This window comes from Equus przewalskii, chromosome 10 (assembly GCF_037783145.1).
Source record: "Equus przewalskii isolate Varuska chromosome 10, EquPr2, whole genome shotgun sequence".
NCBI lineage: Eukaryota > Metazoa > Chordata > Mammalia > Perissodactyla > Equidae > Equus > Equus przewalskii.
This window is the reverse complement of record NC_091840.1, coordinates 7,260,331-7,282,977: the sequence shown is the minus strand read 5'-3', so window position 1 is coordinate 7,282,977 and position 22,647 is coordinate 7,260,331. Positions and strand designations below refer to the sequence as shown.

At 50.5% G+C, this 22,647-nt stretch overlaps 1 protein-coding gene and 1 long non-coding RNA gene across 8 annotated transcripts; both read right to left on the bottom strand.

Annotated features, from left to right (window-relative positions):
* Nucleotides 1-1,701: 1,701 nt before the first annotated feature.
* Nucleotides 1,702-6,721, bottom strand: LOC139073840 (uncharacterized). The gene is made up of 2 exons (XR_011522919.1): nt 5,631-6,721; nt 1,702-4,571 (listed from the first exon to the last, which is right to left on the bottom strand). It is a non-coding gene; the product is annotated as an uncharacterized lncRNA (long non-coding RNA).
* Nucleotides 6,722-11,606: 4,885 nt separating this feature from the next.
* LOC103546555 (CMRF35-like molecule 5) lies at nt 11,607-21,131 on the bottom strand. 7 transcript variants are annotated; one of them, XM_070560066.1, is made up of 5 exons: nt 20,962-21,131; nt 20,124-20,208; nt 16,610-16,939; nt 15,150-15,213; nt 11,607-13,477 (listed from the first exon to the last, which is right to left on the bottom strand). In XM_070560066.1, the coding sequence occupies exons 2-5, from the start codon at nt 20,128-20,130 to the stop codon at nt 13,330-13,332; spliced, it is 549 nt and encodes a 182-aa protein (XP_070416167.1). In that variant the 5' UTR covers nt 20,131-20,208; nt 20,962-21,131; the 3' UTR covers nt 11,607-13,329. The 7 variants fall into 7 exon arrangements, with proteins under 7 accessions (XP_070416167.1, XP_070416166.1, XP_008511438.2 ...); XM_070560065.1 differs by having other exon boundaries at nt 15,150-15,252; nt 20,962-21,090; XM_008513216.2 differs by lacking the exon at nt 20,124-20,208 and having other exon boundaries at nt 20,962-21,102.
* Between the last annotated feature and the right edge of the window lie 1,516 nt (nt 21,132-22,647).

Below are 22,647 nucleotides of genomic sequence, written 5' to 3'. Positions count from 1 at the left end.
CATTAGGGGCAGGCCTGACACTTCTGTGACTGTCGTCTGCCAGCAACAGGCCAGCACCCCCTACTGTCTGCCTTACAGCATCAGCCCTTTCAGGGCAGAGCGCCGCGAGCTGCTCACGGCTCTGGCGTCTGAGGAAAGGGCGCCACCTTTGCAGAATCCCGGAGGAGCCCTGACGGGGCAAGGCAGGGCAGTGAGGGCTCCTCAACACGCCCCGCTCTGAGTCTGCGAAGGGGACGGTTGGCAGCTACAGAGCTTCCCGGAAAGCCATTCTCACCAGCCTCATTCCAGAAGAACTGCCTGTTGTGCATAGGGCTGTAGAGTCAGGTTTTTCTAGGTACTGCTGCTGTGACGAAACTCTCACATTTCAGAACGGTGTAACCACAAACTCTATTTCTCGCTCATGTTACATGTCTGCAGTGGGTGACTTTTCTTGGGGACCCAGACAGAAGAAGCGGCCCCTGTCTGCAGTACGAGAAGGGGAACCACACAGTGGCTCCCAGAGCTTCTGCTCAGAAGGGGCACGGTCACTTAGGCTCACATTTCATTGGCCAGAGCAAGTCCTATGGCCAAGCCTGATGTCAAAGGGATGGAGAAGCACAATCCTCTTCCTTTTACATGGCGGGGCAGCATGTAATTGCAATCACGGCACAGCCTACCTTCCAAGGCTTCTGTTAGCTCAGCTCGAAGGTCACCCCACAGCGCAGAAAGCTCACGGCTTCCTGCTTGTCTCAGGGCAAGGAAGGGAGGGGCCGCAGGGTGGCTTAGCAACACAGGTGTGCGTTTTCTTTTCATTAGCTACAGACAGGACATTTGGCCGTATGCACATGGCAATGCCACGGGGACCCCACTTTAAACCAGATGCACACCAGGCCCTCAGAGGTACACACTCCAACACATCACTTGTCCAGCTCCCTCAGTAGATGACAAATTCCTTGAGGGGTGGCTCATGTCTGGGGCACCCTAGGATTTTTCCATGTCAAGACCAGGATCTGGAACGACTACCCACTCCAGAGCAGGCCCTTGTCCTCCTCTCCCTGGTTCCTGTCCTGGAAAATGCTTCCGGCCCATGAGGGCAGAGCGAGAGGAGGCCTGGAATAATGAGCCCCGGCAGCAAGGCGCACACAGTAGGACAGGGAGCCTGGCGCCCTCCCTTGCGCTCTTGAGCCCATCAATGCTTGCTCCTGGGGGCAGCTCTGGGGGCTTCCGCAAATCTCGTCGGGATGCGTTCTCAGGGCAAACGCTGGGTGTCTGTAGGATGGAGTAGGGTGGGCACCCCACAGGCTTCTCCCTGCCTCCTCAGCACTGTGTTTGCTCTTTCCACCTCCTCGACGGCCATCCCCACTCCCTCCTCAGTCCTCAAGGATGAGCTGAAGCCACTTCTCTGGAAGGTGTCCTGTCTACTCCAGGCCTTCCTGAGCCCTCCCTTCTGGGCTCCTGCCACCTGCGATGCTTCTGTCTGATGCTTCTGACAATACCTGTGTTGTTATTGACCTGTATCATGGCCTTTGTTTCCTGGTGAGGCGGCAGCCTCCACAAGAGCAGAGCCTTATGCTCTAGCCCCTGTGCCCTTTCCCCTGGGGGTCCTAGCACCTGCACTCCTTTCCCACTTCCCATGGCCTGCTCATCCTCATCCTTTCCAGCTCATGTCACCTCCTTAGAGAAGTGGCCCCTGATCACACTTCCTAGAGGCCACCCCTGTTCACTCCATCACTGGACCCCGTTTATTTCCTGCGGGATCATCCCATGCTGTGTCACACGTTCATTTCTTCCTTTGCTCCTGCCCTTCCACCTCCCTCACTGGGGTGGAAGCCATGCAACCACAACAGTCCTGCCCGGTTTGTCCAGCACAAACCTCCCTGCTGCCTACACCGGGCATTCAGCTGGTGTTTAAGGCTTGTTTGTTGAATGAACAACTGAGTGAACAAGGAACCGGTCTGGCTGCAGAGGCTGGCCCCAGAGGGCCACTGGGTGGCCCAGGCCCGTGTTCCCGGAAGGAAGAGTGGCCTCAGCCATAACTCGCTCAATGTTCAGTCCTGGGGTTCCCACTGGGCAGGGGGCCACCTTTGGGCCCTGTATTGGTTTCCCAGGGATGCTGAAACAAATGGCCACAATTCTGGGGACTTACAACCACAGACCTTTCTCCTCTCACAGCTCTGGAGACCAGAAGTCCTAAATCAAGAAGTCGGCAGCTCCCTCCAGAGGCTGTAGGGAGAATCCCGCTTTGTCTCTTCCAACTGCTGGTGGCTGCAGGCACTCCTTGGCTTGTGGCAGCATCACTCCAGTCTCTGCCTCTGTCTGCACACAGAAGGCCTCCCCTTCTGCCTGTGTCTTCTTCTCTTCTGTCTCTTATTAGGACACAAGTCATTGGATTTAGGGCCCACCTGGATAATCCAAGTGATCTCAACGCAAGATCCTTGGTTCAGTTAAGTCTGCAAAGACCCTCTTTCCAAATTAGGCCATATTCCCGGGCTCCAGGTGTTGGGACTACTCAGCTTTCTACAGGGACCATGCCAGCACTGCACCCTCGGGAGCTAAGTAGGCAGGACTCAAACGCCTTCTGTTCCGGCGAAGGCGGGCACAGCCTTGTCACGGAGGTGGAGGCACAAGAGTGGTTCCCTTGTTCAGCCGTGAGCCCGGCTCTGGAGGCCCCGTGCGTATGGAGCCGCAGGAACACTGCCGGCCGCTGACCATGCTGAGAGTGTTGTTCCTGTGTCATATGTTTACTTACAAAACTCAACTACCTACACATTAACTAGCGCAATTGTACCATAAGTGCATGTCTTCTTGATAGCGTTTCCAGTGTGTTTTTGTGTCTCAGAAACGTCTTCCGTGATGGTGGAATTTGGCTTCAGCAAATCTGAACACTCAGCTATTGGGCACCTGGCAAAACCGTGCCATGTGTACCTCCTGGGCAGCGGTGTTGTCCTGGGACTGCTGAGTGCTTAGCGTGGGTGCCAATAAACACTCAACGGGAACTTTCTGAATGGATGCCTAACAGACCTCCGCTAAGCAGCCCTTGATCCCATCTCAGGGAGCTGAGATGTTTAAAATCGGCCTGATATTTCCTACACAGCCATGGGGAGGGAGGAAGAAAGAGATTCTGGGAGCCCAGGGGTCCTGCTGACCAGAAGAGTGTCAGGATTCTGCTTTGGGCTCCTGCCTCAGGGCCTTTGCACTCGCTGCTCCACTGACCCAGAGTTGTCTTGCCCTGCTAGGCTGGCACCCCCCTTCCTCAGTTTTCTGCCACAAGTGTCACCTTATCAGAATGGTCTTCCTTACTTCCCTGTACAAAATACACCGTCACTAGCACTGCCTGCTGCCCACCACACCGCATCCCCAGGAGCCCCTGTCCCTTTTCTTCTGCTTTACTGTGTTTTTCATGGCATTTATAGTCAGCTACTTATCACTGATTTCTTTGGTCACTCTCCCCCTCACTGGAATGTCAGCTCTGTAAGGGCAAGGATTTGCTCTGCTTTGCTGACTGATGTCTACCCAGTGCCTAGACTAGTGCCTGGCATGCAGGGGGTGCTCCAATGAATGAGTGAATGAATGAGGAGCCTCAGTCGGGGAAGGAACCACACAAGCAGGTCCCTTACCCTGGTGGTTGCCCGGGTGGATGTGTCCTGAACATCGTGCACACCTGGCACTCACTGCCGGGAACACGGGGGCCAGGTGTCCTTTGGAGCTCTGGGGACAGAGGCAGTGACAGGGGCTGAGGGTGCAGAGCACAGAGGCCCGGCTCTCCCCACTGTGTGCAGGGCACCTGCGTGGCTGTGACTCCACACAGAATACGATGCTCATGGAAGGGGCTGGATGATGTCCTGGGAGCAACGTCTCCCTGTAGCCAGACCAGGCCTGACCCGGGCGCTGGGGCTCCCACCCCCAGCCCCACCCAAGCTGCTCTGTGGTCACGCAGGCAGTTCCCACACGCCACCTTGAGAGTGGACCTCCTCTCAGGGTCGTGAGAGTGAATGCAGGAGGAATTTGCTGAATCTGGAGGGACTTCTGAAGGCCTGTGCGAGGAGCAGTTAGACTCCTAGGTTCCCTCCTCCACTGGCCGAACTTGCACGGAATTCATTTTCTGGAGAGATGGATGGAGAACGGCTGTGGATCCAGGGAAGGCTGGGGGAGGCATCGCTCAGAGGACTCTGCCCTGACACACAGTCTTCAAACACCTCACCTGTCTCTCGCTCGTTACTGATGACGCGTTGTGAGGATGTTTGGGAAAAGCCTCCGTTTGGCTAGTTTCGCTGCTCTGACAGAGCACAGCACCCCTTGGAGCAGCACAGCAGACTTGGTTTCTGGCTTACAGAGGCGCCCCCTGGGCGTCTGGTGGGTGGCCCTCCGTGAGATGATTCCGGGTCCGGGCTCCTCCTGTCTCAGGACCTGACCTCACCATCCCCTAGGGCTTCCGCTGGATTCTCAGCATCCGGCCAACAGGGGGCGCAAGAGGGAGAACGTGGAGGATGCAGTGGGGATAGAATTTAGGGCCTGGCCTGGAAGTCACCATCACGACTTCTGTATTTCAAGGCGCTGCTTCCCTGCAGGGGACACTGGTGATCTCTGTGTGTCTGGGAGGAGGAGGAAGAGGGGTTCCGTGAGGACACAGCAGTCTCAATGTGGAAAAAGAGACCAAAACACGCAGAAGAGAGGACTCGGGGAACAGAGACAACGCAGGAGCAGAAAAAAACTAAAACAACAATTTAAAACATAAAATTAACATATTTCAAAAAACAAGGGATGTTAATCTGCCAAAACTAAAATAGGATTGACTTTAAAAGAAATCTTCAGGGAATAAGAGAGCTTTTTGAAACTGAAAATTAAATGGTGAGCTTGCCCACGTTACTGCGGCCTCTGCCCGAGGGGAGAGTCAGGGGCCTCTCAGAGCCCCCTCCAGCCAGATGAAGGGTCTCAGAGCAGAGAGACAAAGAGGAAGATGCAGGAGGAGGCCCAGCAACCTCACAGGGACATTGGGGACCGCCTCTTGGGCAGGCACAGAAGTCAACAGGCCCATGTTCCTCACAAGGGCTTCTTCCCAAAAATGTAAGAACCTGGGGTTTCCCAGGGCCAGAAAAGGAAGAGAAGTAGACGTGGAGGCTGAGGAAGGAACCGAGGGCGGGCACAGGTGGTAGAGAGTTGAAATGAAGAGGACAAAGGGCGTGAGGGTGCAAGGGCAGCTGGAGAGAGCCCCTGGGCCTTGGGCTGCTAAGATGGGCCACAACCCCTCCAGGGAAAGCCAAACCTGTCCCATGGAAAAAAGAGAGACTCCTTCAGAGTTCCCGACATGGGTCCCACATCCTGCTGGCTCTGAGGTAGAGCTGCCAGATAAAATGCAGGACACCTAGTAAAAACGCTAAATCTGACTTGAGACTGACTAATGGTGACTTGAGAATTGAGGACCCAACTACCATCACAGGCAGAAAACTCAGAATCCTCCAGGCCCGCTGAGACTTCAGTCAAAGCCGGGGGAGAGGCCAGGATCTCAGACACACGCGTGCGCGCACACACACACACACACACACACACCGCAGAGTCCGTCTCAAGTCGTCGCAGCTCAGCTCTGGTCCAGCTGTTCAGTTCTCAGGCACTGGGAGAGTCAATCCTGGGGGTGGAGCAAAGGAGGGACTTACCTGGGACAATCGCCTGTCTCCCCTTGCCGATAGGAGAGGCCGCAATCCTCTTTCCGCGTCTAAGCGGTCCTGTTCTAATCCCAGAGCAGTCGATGCCCGCTTCCTTCTCAGGAAGGGTCTCCGTGGTCACTGTGACGGTCAGTCCCAAAGTCGATCAGAGATGCACACTCGACCTCTGCCTGCCACCGCCTCTGGCCTGAAAGTCTTCATTCTTCTTCCTTGGCTGACGACACGGCTCTCTGTGTCAGTATTTGTCAAAGGTCTTGAATTCCTCATCGTGCCAGCACGGCACACTCAGAGATGCCCTCGTCGTGGTGCCCACCGTGGAGAGGGGCGCTCGGGCCAGCAGTCTGGAAAATGCAAGTGAGTCCCAGCTCCCCACCCCGATGGACCTGGGGCAGGGACACCTGGGGTGCAGGTCCCCTCAAGGCTCCTCAGGGGCTGTCACCCTGCAAGTGGAGGAGGCGGCAACCAGGAGACCGGGGTCACTCCAAGGCAGGGGGTGCCCTGGCCTGCTGTCTGGCCTCGTTTCCTCCGGTGTAGTGTGGGGGGGTGGACTAAATGACCTGTGTGGTTTCTCAAGCTCCGTTTGTCTAGAATCAGGAGATGCCTGAGGGAGACTTGAGTGTGCCTGCCTGGCACGCAGTGGCTGTCAATAAAGGTACGATGTTGTTTACAAAGATAATCACCAAAGGCAGGGGGCAGTGGCTTCTCCTTGGATCACTAGGTAGGGGCTACTTTATCCTCGTAGTGGGAGGTGGGTACCAGCTATCGAAAGGAGCCTCCCGCGAGCTGACCATGACCCTTTCCCTTGTCTGGGTTAGGAGAAGGACACTGATCTGTGATTGCCAGGCCCTTGGCTTCTGAGGGGCCCCAAGAAGGTGGCAGGTACCAAGGGCGATCCCTGAGCATGCTGTTTCTGTATGAGGAGAAATTCAGGATGAGCACGAAGTTCTGGTGCAAACAGTACCTTGTTGCCTGTGAGAGACTTGTGGAAGCCACCAAATTGGAGAGAAAGCAGAGGAGAGGCCTGGTGTCCATCAGAGACCGTCCAGAGGCCGTCACCTTCATGGTGACCACAGAGAACCTTCATGCATACCTTGAGGAAGCCTGCTAGGGAGGGACTGAAATGGACTGGTGATGGATGGACTGGATGGACTCAGTCCTTATCCTGTGGTCCAGGTGGTGGTGCCTGTCTCCCCAGGTGAGACCCTCCCACTCCAGGTCTTGGGCTGAGGTCTGAGGACCCACGCTTTTATACCTGACAAGCCTTCAGGGAAAACCAGTGAGTCCAGCTCTGGTTACCGGTGATTTGAGAGGCTGTGTGGTGTTGTATTTGCTTGTCTCTGTGTGTCCTTTTGTCAGACCTAGTCTCTGATGATAACACAGTGGATTGGGGCCAGAGGGATCCTGGCCAAGAACAAGGAGGGAGGCAGCTGAGTCTTGGGTTCTGAGAGACAGAATTCCCCCTCTGTTCTCATGGCCCCAAAACAGCTGCTGTGGCTCGCCACCTCTACTGCCCTCTCTGAACAGCCCAAATTTGGGGGCAGGGGCTCCACTCAGCATCCCAGTGTTTAGAGATGGCCTAGGGTGGCTTGTCTTCAAGAAATACAGGAAATGATCCAGGATCTGAGAAGGCCCAGACCCCAGTGCATGGCTTTGGATGTTCCTGCTCCAGAAATACAAAGCCAGGCCACTCTCTTCCAGGTCTTTAGACCAGAAGGAGTTGCATTTTCCACCCCGTCCTGTGCTCACTTACTCCTGGGGAAATTCCAGAGCAGTGTCTTCTAGCATAATCTGGTGTGATCCACCGTGGCCACAAAGAATGCCTGTGAGGAGCCCCAGGCCCATCTCGGGGGCTTTCTCGGCCAGCCCCTCCCCGGCTAAGGCACAAGTGCGGATGGGGCAGCTGGGGACGTGATGCTCACTGGAGGCCGTGCTTGCGTTCTGGTCTGGAAGTCTTTCCCTAGCCTGCAAGGTGCTGTGTCAGGCTCAGGGGAGGAGTCGCCCGGCTCCCCCCAGGCCTGAGGCTGGCTTCAGGGACCCCTCGGCCACAGGATCGTGTCTCCCCACCCCTTCCCTAGTGAGCGATTCAAAGCCCAGCTTGGTGTGCGGAGGGGACAGTCGGAGGAGAGACTGAAGGTCTGATGTGTGTCTGTCCACAGGGAGTTCCACGAGCCCAGCTGACACTCGTCCTTCCCCAAAGAAGGTGCCAGCCTGCACGCAAGCACTGAGGGGTGGGGAGGCACGGCCTACCTCCAGGGTGAGGTGTCTGAGGACCTGCAACACTGCCCTGCAGCCCTTGCCTCTTGGGAGCCAGACCTACTGGGCTGGAGCCCTGGGGCTCCCGTGTCTCCCTCCTGCTTCCCTTCCCAGGTCCACGCAGCCTCCGCACCTCCACCCGGCCCAGCCCCCCCAGGACGTGCAGCACAGGGTCTTGCTGTGCACTCAGGCCCAGCGCTGAACTGAAGGGATGGGTGATGCAATCCCTCAGTGGTTGGCTGTCCTGGCCACTGTCCCTCCCAAGCTTCCTGCCATGGGTTATGGGGCCACATCACCTGAACACGGGAGAGGTAAAGCGAGGAGAACCTGAGGAGGCAGCTCGCTGCCTGTCACTGTGTCCCCACAGGTCCCTGCTCCGCAGCATCCACTTCCTGAGCCTGGTCTTCCTGGTGGTGCCCTGCTCCTGAGGATGCTCGGTGCTGTCCTCTGGGTGAACAGGCCTCAGAGGGGCTCTGGAGGGAGACAGAGTCAGCCTGCCCAGGGGAGTCCACCGTGCAGCCCACTGTCCCCATGAGGACCTCCAGAGACAGGCTCTCAGACCAGAGGGAACAATTTTCAGGCTCCAGACTTTGAGATAAGAAATGTGCCAGAACTGTGGTTGCAGAGGGAGCAAGGCCCTCTGTGTAGGAGTGAGAGCCACCCCATGTCCCCAGGGAGGAGACAACATCTGGATTCTTCCTGCTTTGAACAACCCAACATTCTCCCAAATTAAACATAAGCAACATAAAAGTAAAACATCTGTGATAGGATGATTTTCCAGAGAAAAGTTAAAATCATCTCTCTTATACAGATGTAAAAATCAGCATGCATCAAAGATTGCATTCAACTCATTAATCAGTGAGGGAACCAGCCAGATGTATACCTGGTTCAAAAGAGAGTCAGAAGAACAGACACCTTTACAGGTCCACGTGCCGAGGGAGGCAGAGCTGTGAAACAGCTTCCGTCCGAGTAGAATTGGGAATCCAGGCGGCATCCTCAGGGGTGTAGACAATGCGTGGTTTCTCACTGATACACTAATTTTCCCCACACACTTCGCCTGACTTCACATTTTCTCCCCTACCAAATCTTCCTGCAACTTCTTAAAAAGGTATATACTCTCGCTCTCACTGTCTCCACCTTCTCCCCATCCTCCACCTCACCCCTCAACCCACTGAAACATGGCTTCCACCCCCACTCCTCAGAGTCCCCAGGGATCCCCTTGCTGTGAAATTCAAGTCGCAGTCCTTGAATAACTTGACCTCTTTGTAGCATCCCCTCCCCCACTGCCCTGCATTCTCTGTGGCTGAATTCTTCAGGTTTTTCTCCTAGTTCTCTGACGGCTTCAGTCTACCTTGGGAAACTTCTTCCTCTTAAATTTTGTCCACTCTTGAGATTTCCATCTTAGGCTGTCTCTTCTTATTCTATTCATTTCCATTGTGCTGTCTCATGCCATCCGTAATCTTATTTACCATCAATATTCTCACATCATTTCTTTCTTTTTTTTTCTTGTTTCTCTTTTTTTTTAATTGCGGTAACATTGGTTTATAACATTATATAAATTTCAGGTGTACATATTATATTTCAATTTCTGTGTAGATTACATCATGTGCACCACCCAAAGACTAATTACCATCCATCACCACATACATGAGCCTAATCACCCCTTTCCCCCTCCTCCCTGCCCCCTTCTCCTCTGGAGACCACCAATCTAAACTCTGTTTCTATGTGTTTGTTTGTCACTGTTTTTATCTTCTACTTATAAGCGAGATCTACAGTATTTGACTTTCTCCCTCTGACTTATTTCACTTAGCATAACACCCTCAAGGTCCATCCATGTTGTCACCAATGGTCGGATTTCATCATTTCTTGTAGCTGAGTAGTATTCCATTGTGTATACACACCACATCTTCTTTATCCGTTCGTCCCTTGATGGGCACCTAGGTTGCTTCCGAGTCTTGGCTATTGTGAATAATGCTGCGATGAACATAGGGCTGCATGTATCATTATGCATTCATGTTTTCATGTTCTTTGGATAAATACCCAGCAGTGGAATAGCTAGTTTTCCCAACGCAATTTGTTGAAGAGACTTTCTTTTCTCCATTGTATGTTCCACCTCCAGCTTTGTTCTTTTTTCTCAGGATTCCTTTGGCTATTTGGGGTCTTTTGTTGTTCCATATATGTTTTAGGATTCTTTGTTCTATTTCTGTGAAAAATGTTGTTGGAACTTTGATAGGGATTGCACTGAATCTGTAGATTGCTTTAGGAAGTATGGACATTTTAACTATGTTAATTCTTCCAGTCCAAGAGCACAGAATATCTTTGCATTTCTTTGTGTCTTCTTCAATTTCTTTCAACAATATTTTATAGTTTTCAGTGTACAGACCTTTCACCTCTTTGGTTAAGTTTATTCCTAGATATTTTATTCTTTTTGTTACCATTGTAAATGGGATTGTACTCTTAATTTCTCTTCCTGCTACTTCATTGTTAATGATTAAAAACACACCTGGATTTTGTATGTTGATTTTGCATTCTGCAACTTATTATATTCATTTATTATATCTAAAAGTTTTTGGTGAATTCTTTAGGGTTTTCTATACATAAAATCATGTCATCTGCAAATAGTGACAGTTTCACTTCTTCCTTCAAAATTTGGATCCCTTTTCTGGCTGAGCCTTCTAATACCATGTTAAATAAGAGTAGTGAAAGCGGGCATCCTTGTCTGGTTCCTGTTCTCAGAGGGATAGCTTTCAGTTTTTCTCCATTGAGAATGATATTAGCTATGGCTTTGACATATATGGCCTTTATCATGTTGAGATACGTTCCTTCAATATCCGTTTTATTCAGAGTTTTTATCATAAATGGATGCTGTATCTTGTCACATGCTTTCTCTGCATCTATTGAGATGATGATGTGATTTTCACTCTTCATTTTGTTAATGTGGTGCGTCACGTTGATTGATTTGGGGATGTTGAACCATCCCTGCATCCCTGGAATGAATCCCACTTGGTCATGGTGTATGATCTTTTCAATGTTTTGTTGTATTTGATTTGCTAGTATTTTTGTTGTCATTTATTTCTTCACAGATTTTTCCAAAGTTTCAGATCAATGCATCCAACCACCTACTCAGCATCCCCTCTGGGATGTGTCATTGGCACCTCAACCTATCCAAACTGCATTCTTCCTCTCCCTCCCCCTCCAAACTGGCTCCTTCTCCTGTGTGCCCAAGATCAGTAGATGGCATCCCCGTCCCCCCACTGCTCAGGCCGGAAGCTCGGATGTCATCCTTCAAGCCCTTCTTCTCCCACGTGCCCCGCAGTCAATCATTCAGTAGCTCCTGAAGATGGCGCTTTCCAGATATCTCTTAAATGTATCCCCTCCTCTCAACACCCATTGCAGATACCCAAGTCCAGGTACCCTTATGATTTCCTCCGTATTATTGCATCTGTGCCCTAATATTCTCTCTGCTTCCAGTTTTGCCCAAATCCAGTCCATTTCCCATACTCGAGGCAGAATGATCTTTAGAACAACAACAACCACACCTTTCAATGGCTCCTATTCTTCTTAAAATTAAGTCCAGGAACATCAACAGAGCTCAGAATAGTCCAGCTCCTTGTCCTGTGGCTGTTGTGGAGGGTGCTGGCATGTTACATAAGACAAACAGGGCCACAGAGGCCCCACACCAGAGTGGGGCAGGGAGATCCTCAGAGACAGAGATGAGCCATTATTAATGTATTTGCTCTAATCACTTAGCAAAGAGAGTCAATACAAACTATTTCAAACCAACCAACCAACCAAAGAGTTTCAGTAAGTTGGCCCTTTCCAGAAAAATACATTAAAATTGATAGCATTTTTATGTATCAGCAACAGACCACTTAGACAATTCACTGGGGGAAAGGATTTACAATTGCAAAGAAAAATATTAAAAAGGTTATGAACGAACTTAAAAACAATGTGGGAGAGCTAAAAAATTTCTATAAAATTCTATTGAGGGGCTGGCCCCATGGCTGAGTGGTTAAGTTCGCGTGCTGGGAGAAAGATCCCAGGGAAAGAAGCACAAAACTGAGAGTGCAGAAATGTGATGACTTTTGGGAATTCGTAAGGTGAAGACTAAATGAACACAATAGAAAAACGCTTGGAGACACAGACTTGGGTACAGGAGAGAGAGAAAGCTGATTCCACGAAAGGACACTGGCCGTTCTCTAAGAAGAGAAGAAATAGGCCAAAAGTAAAAATAATTTAATTGAATGAAAAACTATCCTGAAATAAAGAGATCTTGCAGTCCGCAACTGAAAAACCCACAGTGTCCCAGGAAAAAAAACTGTCACTTGATGATCCACACCTAGAATATTCTGAAGGTACAGAAGTTCAAGGATACAGATAGAATCAGATGAGGCTGCTTCTCCTGCCCCTGGTCGGCTGTCCCTCTGCTCTAGTGGTCCCCTTTTTTGGTCTTGAAGCTGCCCGGCAGTAAAAGTCCAGGGGGGGAACTTGAGAGGAAGGAGAGAGTTCTCCTTTTCTCTTTATGGAGCAGCTTACTGGTGTCCGCCTCTCTTCCTCCACAGTCAACCCTTGGGAGAAGCTTGCATCCACATCCAGGACCTTAGTCTAGGGCTCTTTAGAAGGCTAAGGAGACAGCTCCCGGCCTCATCCAGCCCCCAGCCACCCCTGGCTCACAGTTGCCAGATCTGTAATAGCTTCAGCGTCTGATTCACGGATTACTCCACAGTCCCCAAAATGCGTGGCTTATCTCCCTGTGTGCCCCAAAATGAGAGTGGCAGCCAAACTGAATACTCTCAAAAGAGGGAAGAAAATTTGGAGATACTAACAGGACGAGTTATGGTGACATTGAGGGGACGTGATGCCATCTCATCTTCAGGAGTGCGGCGTCCAGGAGGTGAGGGAAGGAGCTGGGGCCAGGATTTCCTTCCCCACAAGGGGCACAAATGCATCAGGGCGGGGAACTCTAGTCCTCAGGTCTTCACTCGTGGTTGGCATATTACCAGGGTTTAGTTCAGTTTTTCCATTTTCATGGGGTCTAGAAGTTTGAAACCCATTATTAGCTGGAGCCCTGAACCCCATGGAATGCAAAAGAAAGTCCGTTAACGTTGCAGGTGGCTCCCAGACTTGAGATGATGTTCGTCCTCCAAAGCATTGGGGCCCTGGGGAAAGGCATTCTCTAAGTGTTTCTAGCCGTATTTTCTACTGCATTGGAGGCCTCAGGAAGAAGGAAGGCGGGGACTTTGCAGAGAAGAGAGAGACCAGAGAGAGTCCCAGAGGCCCGGGCATCACAGCTGTGGGTTCCTGTGGCCCATGGGACTGTTTGCCACGCTGCCTCTGGAAACAGTCACTGCTCACCACAGTCATTTCCTGACAAAAATTTCTTTTTCTTCTGTTTGGGGGTCTTTCTGTCTGGACAAGACATCGATGAGCATAGGGGTTACTGGTTCTCATGACCCAGCTGACTCTGCGTCCCCCAGGAGCTTCTCTGAGGTCTGTTCACCCAGAGGACAGCACTGAGCATGGTCAGGAGCAGGGGCACCTCCAGGAAGAGCAGCAGCAGGAAGTGGACGCTGCTGAGCAGGGACCTGCGGGAGGGACATGGTGACAGGAAATGATCTGCCTCCCAGGCTCCCTCTTCTCAGCTCCCCCTGTGCCCAGGTCCTGGGTTCCCAGAATCTATGTGAGGGCAAGCCTGGGACCCCACAACGGCCCTGACAATGGCCTCCACTCCCCACAAACTCTCCTTCCTCATTTCTTACTGTCTCCCTCTCGCTTGCTCTATTGGGAGGGAAACAACTGGAGTCCTTATGAGAAGAATAAGAGAGTAGGACATAGACACACATAGAGGGGAAACCATGTGCAGACACAGGGAGAAGATGGCCTTAAAGGAGTCACCCCTGCCGGCACCTTGATCTCAGACTTCTGGCTTCCAGAGCTGCGCAAAAATAAACGTCTGTTGTCGAAGCCGCCCAGCCTGTGGCCCATTGTTATAGCCCGAGCTGACTGATACAAGGACTACCTCCTATTCATCGCTATTCGCGGAAGATTGCAGAATGCATTCATCAATCAATTAATTAATTAACTCTATTTGGTACACTAATCATCTCTTGATTGTAAGTACCTGGGGGTAGACAGCTTGATTATTTGCTCATCCCAGTATCCTTTCATCTCTCTAACACGATGCTGGGCATGAATGGGTCCTCAAGGGTTATTTGTTGAATAAATGAATGAATTATCCATCTCATGCTGACCAAAGACCCTAACTGGCACTTACATATGCCTTTGATTCATAAAATGAAGAAACACCTTAGCTATTAGTTATTGAAAGCAGTTTGGTAGAAAGGAACTTTCAAAACAGAAAACAAATGGAAAAATGGAAGGAAAGGGATCCCTGGGGGTATAAAGACTGGGGATCCCCCTAGGGAATTCTGTGGGAAGGCCCAGCAGTAGGAGATCGCGGCAGATCTAGAAACAAAGTCAAGAGGGCCAAGGAGAGTAAAAGGAAGAAATGAAAGGGCCCCTGAGCTTCTAGAAAGCTCCTCTGCCTTCAATAGCTGGGCAGGGCGCTAAGAAGCATGAGTGAGGCTCAGTTTCTTCCTCTGTAAAATGGGAGCATGCATGTCTGCCTTTTGCTCCTCATGAGGTGGGGTAGGCCAGGTCAAAGAACTGATAGAATAATGGGCAGGAAAGCCCTCTGTGAGCTGCCACATGCTCTAGAGACACAAGGAAATATCAGTGTCATTGTTCTTGCCATAACAGTAACCAAGGGAAAGAGGTCTTCCCCAGGCCCTCCCTGTTCTCCCACACTTGGGACCGAGAGCCATCATCCCTGTGTCCCCACAACCCCTGTGCCCACACACACTGGCCATGCCATCTGCACTGACTGCCTGCTTGTCAGTCTCCCACACTGAGCACTTGATCTCTGAGTTCCAAGGGGGATGCTCCATGTCTCTGTCCCCGAAGCTGGATACGGTGCCAGCCATGGAGAAGTTACTCAGTACAAACGGGATGGATGAATGAATCATCCAACAGACCTACAAATTGCACTGAGCTCCAGGAGGAAGGATCTGGGGATTGCTAAGGACACTGTGCCACCTGAGAGCAAGTGGGAAGAGCCCCCCACAGCATCAGCCTCTCGAAGGAGCCTGAGGGTCCAGAGACAAGCTCTGGCTGGGACCTGGGACCACAAAGGGTCTCCCTATTGGAAGAGTTTGGGCCAAGTGGGCACAGGGAACAGCAGCATCAGAGCTGGCTTACCTGCTCTCGGAGTGGTGGCTGGTCACAGTTGGGGAGACTCGGGTCTCTTCTGGGGTGACTGGTGCTGTGGACATGGCGGTGGTGGTCGACGCTGTAGTTGGCGCTGGGCATACAGACCAGATTACACACTACTCTGCCTGCTAACACACCTGCAGCCCTGCACGTGGCTCTGAGTCTGGGGGCCTGAGGGCTGCCCTGGCCTGAGGAGCCTGGAGCAGGGCCATGGGGAGGGGCTGATAGCCTGGACCGCTCATATCTCCATGGCCTCCAGGAGACGTAGAGCCTCAGAGGCAGGTGGGGCTGGGCACGGGTCCAGGGAGGACGTTGAGCAGGCCCTGGAAGGTGAGAGGGGGCCCAGGATGGCTCAGGACGAGGGAGCTGGAGTTCAGCTGGACTTAAACATTCCTGCTGCTCATGACAAGGGCTCAGCCAATGCGTCACCCTGTCTTATTTATCCAGCAAGGACAGGAGCACAATAGGGGCTTGCCCAGTGGCCAACACACGCAAGATCTGTGACGTCTAAGGTCAGGACCAGCCCCGAACAAAATCATAAGGTTCAGGAAGATCCTTTACTTTGGGCAAGTTATTAAGCTTCCACGATGGGCACAGCTACTTCTCAGGAATATTGTCAGGATTCTATGAGATGACGACTGTGCTGCGCTTTGCCAGTATAACATACCTCACAGGGGTGATGGGGACATTGTGACATGTGCTCCCCCTTTGCCACAAGTGTGCCGTGAGCTGGTACTGTCTGTCTGAGGGTCAGCAGAACCAGAGCCCAACAGGGACTTCTGAAAATTGAGGCACTGGGACCTCTGAACTGCCCCTCCCAGGAGTGCTTGCATTCGAGAAGGACTTAGGAAGAGAACATCACTAAGTCCAGACGTATGAATAGCTCGTGATGGGATTTCAGGCACCAGAAATGCAGCCTTTCGACTGTGGAGGTCTTTCCAGACCTCAGCAATTAACTACAGCATCACGACTGTGCTGGACCTCTTTCCCCCGAGACTAGATATGGAATGGGGACAGCAGCTATGAAGTCCCAGCCCCAAACTTCACAAATAGCAGGGACATCTGAGCTCTAGAAGTCCCAGAAGAGCATTGGCAGTTGTTGGGTGGGGTCTCTGGGTCCCATGGAAGATGGTCCCTTTGGCCCATGGGCTGAAGCTGGGACCATCGCCTTGATCTCTACAGGCAATAGACTCAGGCACTGAGCTGTGCAGAGGAAAAGCATGTGCCTAGAAAGGATTGAGCCCATCCTGGAGGAGGCCCTGGGAGCCAGGAGAGCATCTAGAGAGGCCCTGCCCCTCCCGATCCCAGGCGGTCAGTCAGGGAGACCTCAGGACTCAAGCGCCCTCTATGACAGTTCACTCTGAGTGACAGCTGAGTCACTGGAGAGGGACCTCAGGGACCAGAACAGAGCAGGCCCTGAAGAGACACATCCAAACACACACTCTTACCTGGGTCAATGGTCACTTTAACTTGGAATCCCGGGTCAGCTCCAGTTCTCTCAATCCCACACCAGTAAGTGTCTTCATCGTCTCGCCTGAGCTCCTCCATGGTCACGGTGAACGTGAGGTTTCTCTGATCGTCCCTGATGGACACACGGTCCCGCTCCACCTCCTGCTCTGATCCAGTGGTTATAACAAGGATCTTGCACCTAGCCCAATCAACTCCTCGACACCACCACTTCCTGTGGGTCTTCCATCCTGGGCCATAGCGACACCGCACAGTCAACGAGCCCCGCTCTGGACCTCTCATCACTTTTGGACCCCTGATGTCAAATGAGCCTGGAAAACACAAACCCATGTACCTGTCACCTCCTCCCCTGAGGGCAGGGCCACGGCCTCCTGCATTGTGAGTAGCTCCAATAAATCCAAGCGCCTGCTGAGGTGAATAGCAGTCGAGGAAGGAATGCACTTTCCACAAGACAGACCTTTTGTCCTTCAAAATTCTACTGGGTCAAAACCACCAGGAAAATCACCTAAGAGCACAACTACGGACCTCAAAGACACAAAAATGTGGACACTGAGCAATACTAGCTTCCTGTAATTCACCCTCTCCCCAATCTATAGCCGATAAATCTTTATATTCCCAGCAATGTCCTTTTGCAGCCATCTCTGTGTTATGCTGGTCTGATGGGGAGGAAATACCAGAGGACCCATTTCCACAGGAGAATGATTGCTGCCCTGACTTTGCACTGATGACCTCGGGAGGTTCGGCCAAAGCATCCACATCACACAGCTCTGGAAAGGTGTTCTTAGTGGTTATGCTGTAGTCCACCACCCTGGCAGGAACTCCTTGAAGCTGACCAGAACAGTGATGCCAAATGGTCTGCATGTGCTATGGAATCCACATCACACAGAGCCCATTTTCTCCTGGAATTGCTGTAAATTCCAGGTCCAAACTTCCTAGTGAAAGTGATCTGGTAAGATGGAAGCAAGCAAAGTTAGTTATAAACAGAGCGGCACCCATGCCATGCCTCTTGTGTCTTGTCAGACTTTTATTAAACCCAAGGAAAGGATTCAAGCCAGAGTTAAAAAATGAGAACCATGACATGCCTTATCAGCTCTTCTCTTTGAACATCCTGCTCCAGGACAACACTAGCCTGCGTGGCATTTTCAGTCATTCTTTTGCTTGAAGGCATCCAGATTGGTGGAAATAACTTAAATGGGACTTCCGTCAAAAATTCTTTAAATTTACTGAACTAAAGCCAGAGCCATTCACGGGAGTGATAGACTCTGACAATTTATTTACTGGCAATAAACAACAGGCGTGATTGTTGCAGCAGCAGTCTGAGATGGAGTAGAAGCATGTTGCGACTCATGATTGCAACAAATTCAAACGCTTTTTTTTAAAGCACGCAGAGAATGTTTATAAAAATTGACCGTGAAAGAGATCAGCCATGAAACACCTCTCTAAAAATTTCTAAGGATTGAAATGATTGTGTATGTTCTCTGACTATAATTCAACTGACAGAATAACAAAATAACAAAACATAACTAAAACATTTCCACATGTTCATAAGTTAAGAAATATTTTTCTAAATACCAATGAGTGAAGAAAAGCATCGCAAGAAAAATTTTTAGATATTTTAACAAGGAAAAGAAAAATACTACAAATCAAAACTTTCGAGATATAGCGTAGAAGAAAAACAGTCCTATTCAAGACAACAAGATTGTAACATATATTTTCGAGCATTTTCGTGTTACCAATTAGCATCTTTTCATTTTAGCTGGAAGAATTCCTTTCAGCATTTCTTTTAAGACAGATCTAGAGGTGATGAACTCTCTCAGCTTTTGTTTTTTGGGAATGTCTTTATTTCTCCTTCATTTCTGAAGGATAACTTTGTCAAAGTATTCTTGACTGACTATTCAGCCCCGTGCCGTGCCATCTTGGGGGTGAGGGGGCTGTAGCAAAGATCCTCCCACCCTCTCCAGTGCATCCAAACATGCATTTTTGTTGATTATCCAACAAAATGCTGAGATCTCTTCTCCAGAATCCTGGATTTCTACAAAGGCTCTGTCATCTGTGAGTGTCTGCCCAAGTCAGCACTCTCCACATTTTCCCCGTCTGCTGCTGAGAGGTGCTGGGGCCGGTTCACTGGCTTCTGCTGTTTCCACACCCTCTACCGAGGTCTGTCTGCCTATTGCCTAATGCACGAGTGGGCAAGACTCCTCCAGGTCCTTTGGTGTATGGTGCTGGATCCCACAACTCCCACTGAAGCACTTTTGTTCATTGATGGGTGCCAAATTTCAGTTGTTAAAAAGAATGGGCAAAAAGGAGGGACAATTTACGCTGCTATGATGCTGACATCATTCCACCCTGAGTCAACATTTTATAGTTTTAAATGCATATATTAGAAAAGAGAAAAAAGAGTAAATTTAATAAGCCAAACATCTATTTCAAAACTTGAAAAAAATAACAAAGAGCAGAAGTAAGAGAAGAACAGGAAAAAAGTAGAGGAAGGAAATAATGAAGAAAATAAATGCAAAATACAGAAGACCAACAAAGCCAACAATTGCTTAAAAAAGAAAAACCCTAGAAAGATACTCATGATAGAAAGAGAGGAGGTCTAACTACGCAACATCAGGAATGAAAAGGGAGACATCACTACAGATCCTGCACATATAGAAAGATAAGAAGAAGATAAAAAACCAAGATGATAAGATAATAAAAGGATATCTAAACAAGTTTATGTCAATAAATTTGAAACTTTAGATGGAATAACTAGCTCCTTAAAAAAATATATACTCATGGGGCTGGCCCCGTGGCCGAGCGGTTAAGTTCGCGCGCTCCGCTGCAGGCGGTCCAGTGTTTCGTTGGTTCGAATCCTGGGCACGGACATGGCACTGCTCATCAAACCATGCTGAGGCAGCGTCCCACATGCCACAACTAGAAGGACCCACAACGAAGAATATACAACTATGTACCGGGGGGCTTTGGGGAGAAAAAGGAAAAAATAAAAAAAATCTTTAAAAAAAAAATATATATATATATACTCAAATTAGCACAAAAAGAAATAAAAAACCCAAATAATCCTACAACTATTTAATTAAGTCAAATTCATTATTAAAAACTTCCTCAAGAGAAAACTCCAGACCTATACAGCTTCAATGGAGATATCTACTAAACATTTAAGGAAGAAATAATGTCTATCTTACACAAAAGATTCTGGAACAAAGAAAAAGAGGAACTGAATTGGCCAGCAGCCTGATCTTGGACTTCCCAGCCTCCAGAACTGAGAGAAAATAAATTTCTCTTGTTTAAGGCACCGACTCTATGGTATTTCACTGTGGAAGCTCAAGCTGAGTAATACACATGTACCCATTTTACCCATATTAACTTCCAAATTAAGCTAATAACATGCAAGTTTCTCCGGTAAATTTTCTGTGTGCAAATCTCCCTACCAGAGTTTCCTCTCCTGCATATATGTTGACCAAGTCAATGGATGAGTAAATGGGGTCACTTTACCTCCCATGATAACCTTCTTCCAAGAAGAGACTCTCTCTGCATCCTGCCCCAAGCCCCGTGGTTCCGGTTCCTCAGTGGCACTCACCTGAGAGGATGAGAAGGCACAGAGCTGGGGCAGCCAGATGGTTCTGCCTCCCTAGCTCCTGTCTTCTCTGAGCATCCAGCACCAGCTGTCCCCCCAGGACTTGACATGGAACCCAGAAAGAGACACCTTCTAATCTCTGGTCCTTCCTCCCCAGTGACAGCACTCTGTATGTGTCCTGGCTGTTGAGCTTACTTCACTGGGAGACCTTCTGCTCTTTGGCTCGTCCAGAGCAAAGACTCAGGCAGGCCGATGCGCGGGGTCAAGCAACACCCCAGAGAGCCTGTGACACCCTGGTTTTGCTGCTGTCTTCCTTCCTGTACTCTGAGCTCTTAGGAAGAAAGGTTCTCAGCTCTGGCTGCCAGTCAAGACCAGCTGCAGAGGCTTTCAAGGCATCCGAGTCCCCAAGCTCCACCAAGGTGAGTGGGTCACAGCTGGAGCCTGAGCACCTGTGCTCTTCACAAGTTCGTCAAGGATGGATTCACGCATTAGTGTGTCCATCTATTTATGGAGAACAGCCAGGGTGGAGAAACACTCTCCTAAAAGGGGGGCAATTGGTTATATTTTTTGTTTCCTAACACCTAATATAGGACCTGTAAGATAGCAGAAACTTGGTTTTTATTTAACGAATAAGTGTCTGGTTGAATGAATTGGCCCTGCCATGTCCCCTGGCGTGTCTCCCCGCCGCAGAACAGACCCTCTCTGTTTCCTGCCCAGCCTCAGTCATTCCAGCTTCTTAGCCACAGCCCCACTCACCCGGGAGGAAGAGAAGGAGCAGAACAGGAGCCAGCCACACGGTCATGTCTCCCATCCTTGGTGCTAACAAGCGCCCAACACCCTCTAGGACTTGAAGCCAAGCTCAGGAGTGAACGCTGGAATCCCTTCAAGATTCGGGGGAAGCTGCTTAAGTCACTTTTGAGTTTCTCAATCAATCACTTCCTATTGTGTCTACACCTACTTCTGCATTTTACATATTAGGGGAAGAGGGTGTCATTCTGTATAGTATGTGGTGGAATCTGCGTCAAGACCTTTGTGCATGTGGGAAAGAAAAAGGATCCCTGCCTGGTCAGGTTTGCACATGTGGAGCTGAGGGATCTCTGCCAGGGGGAGTGGGCAGAGGCGGCAGCGGGGAGTGTGGAGAGGAGCTCAAGGGGCGGGTCCAAGGAAGGGACAGAGACCGCTGGATCCGCACGCTGGACTGCAGCGCTCAGGGCTCACACCCAGGCTCGCTGGGGAACAGCCCCATCCTCAACCTCCCTCTGGGCAGCCCCACCACTGTGCATCTCGGACCGCCCTTCCGGCCCCGGGCCAGACTCCCTCCCTGAGACTTATCCGCTGCCCCTCCCTCTGGACGCCCTCCTCTGAGGTCCTGAGTCACTCGGAAGCAGAGGCCACCGTGGGAAGATTATAAGAAGGAGAAGTGGCCTTTTCCCCTCAGCCTCATCTCGCCCAAGATGCTTCCCCTCCCATCTCTCTGCATAGTTCCCCTGGCTGTGGGCTGATGGCCACCTCGAGGCACCGAAACTGCTTGTGCCGATGACCTCCTAAGTGGCTTTCCCAACCTCTTCCTTCATCCTTCAGATGTCCCCTCCCTCCTCTGTCCCCTGCTCCCCCCCCCCCCCCCCCCCCCGCGTCTCCTCTCTGAATCGATTCTGAAGGTCTCTTTCTTTTGTGTTTTTGTATTTGTGGGTTTTGGGAGATTTCTGTTTTGTCTTTGTGCTTTTATTTTCTCTTCCAACCCTTGGATGAAATGCTTATTTTAGAAATTACATTTTTATTTTAAAAAGCTCCTTTATTGGTTCTCCGATCGCTGATGTTTTTAAAACTCTCTTCTGTTTTCTGAATCACATCCCTTCCTACTGTGCTCATGTTTTTGGCTTGGCTCGGTTCGGTCCTTTTCTTTGATGTCACAAGCCTTCCACAAATGTCTGGTAATTCTTGGTTGTCCGATCATAACTGAGAGTGAGCCAAAATATAGCTGACCGAGGCCTCTGAGTAAGTAGGAGCAGGAGTGTGTAAAATCATTGTTTTATGGTGCCAGTTTCTTGAGCCTTCGATCCCTTCTTGACTTGTAAGCTACGCTTTAAGGTGAGCAGGCAGAGAAGAGTCTTCTAAATTCTAGAAAGAAGGGAATTGAACCTGGCCTCCAGCATCCTCTCTAACTGCATGGTTTGCCCTGGTATTTTATTGACTTAAAAAGCTCTCTGCCCTTTGGCCTAGGAGGGGATGTCTGCCTGCGGAGTCTTGGGGAATACGCCGGGACACGCATGCTTGGGGAACAGCCTCGAACCTAGCTCCAGTGGCCGCCGCAGTTTCGAGTCCCACTCCTCACCCACACGCTCCACACTCCTGCTGACTCTGAGTTCAGTCTCCCCTGAGTTCTATCAGGCAGGTCAGTGAGAGGGAGGCATGGCCAAAGGCAATATCTTTTACAGGACATCT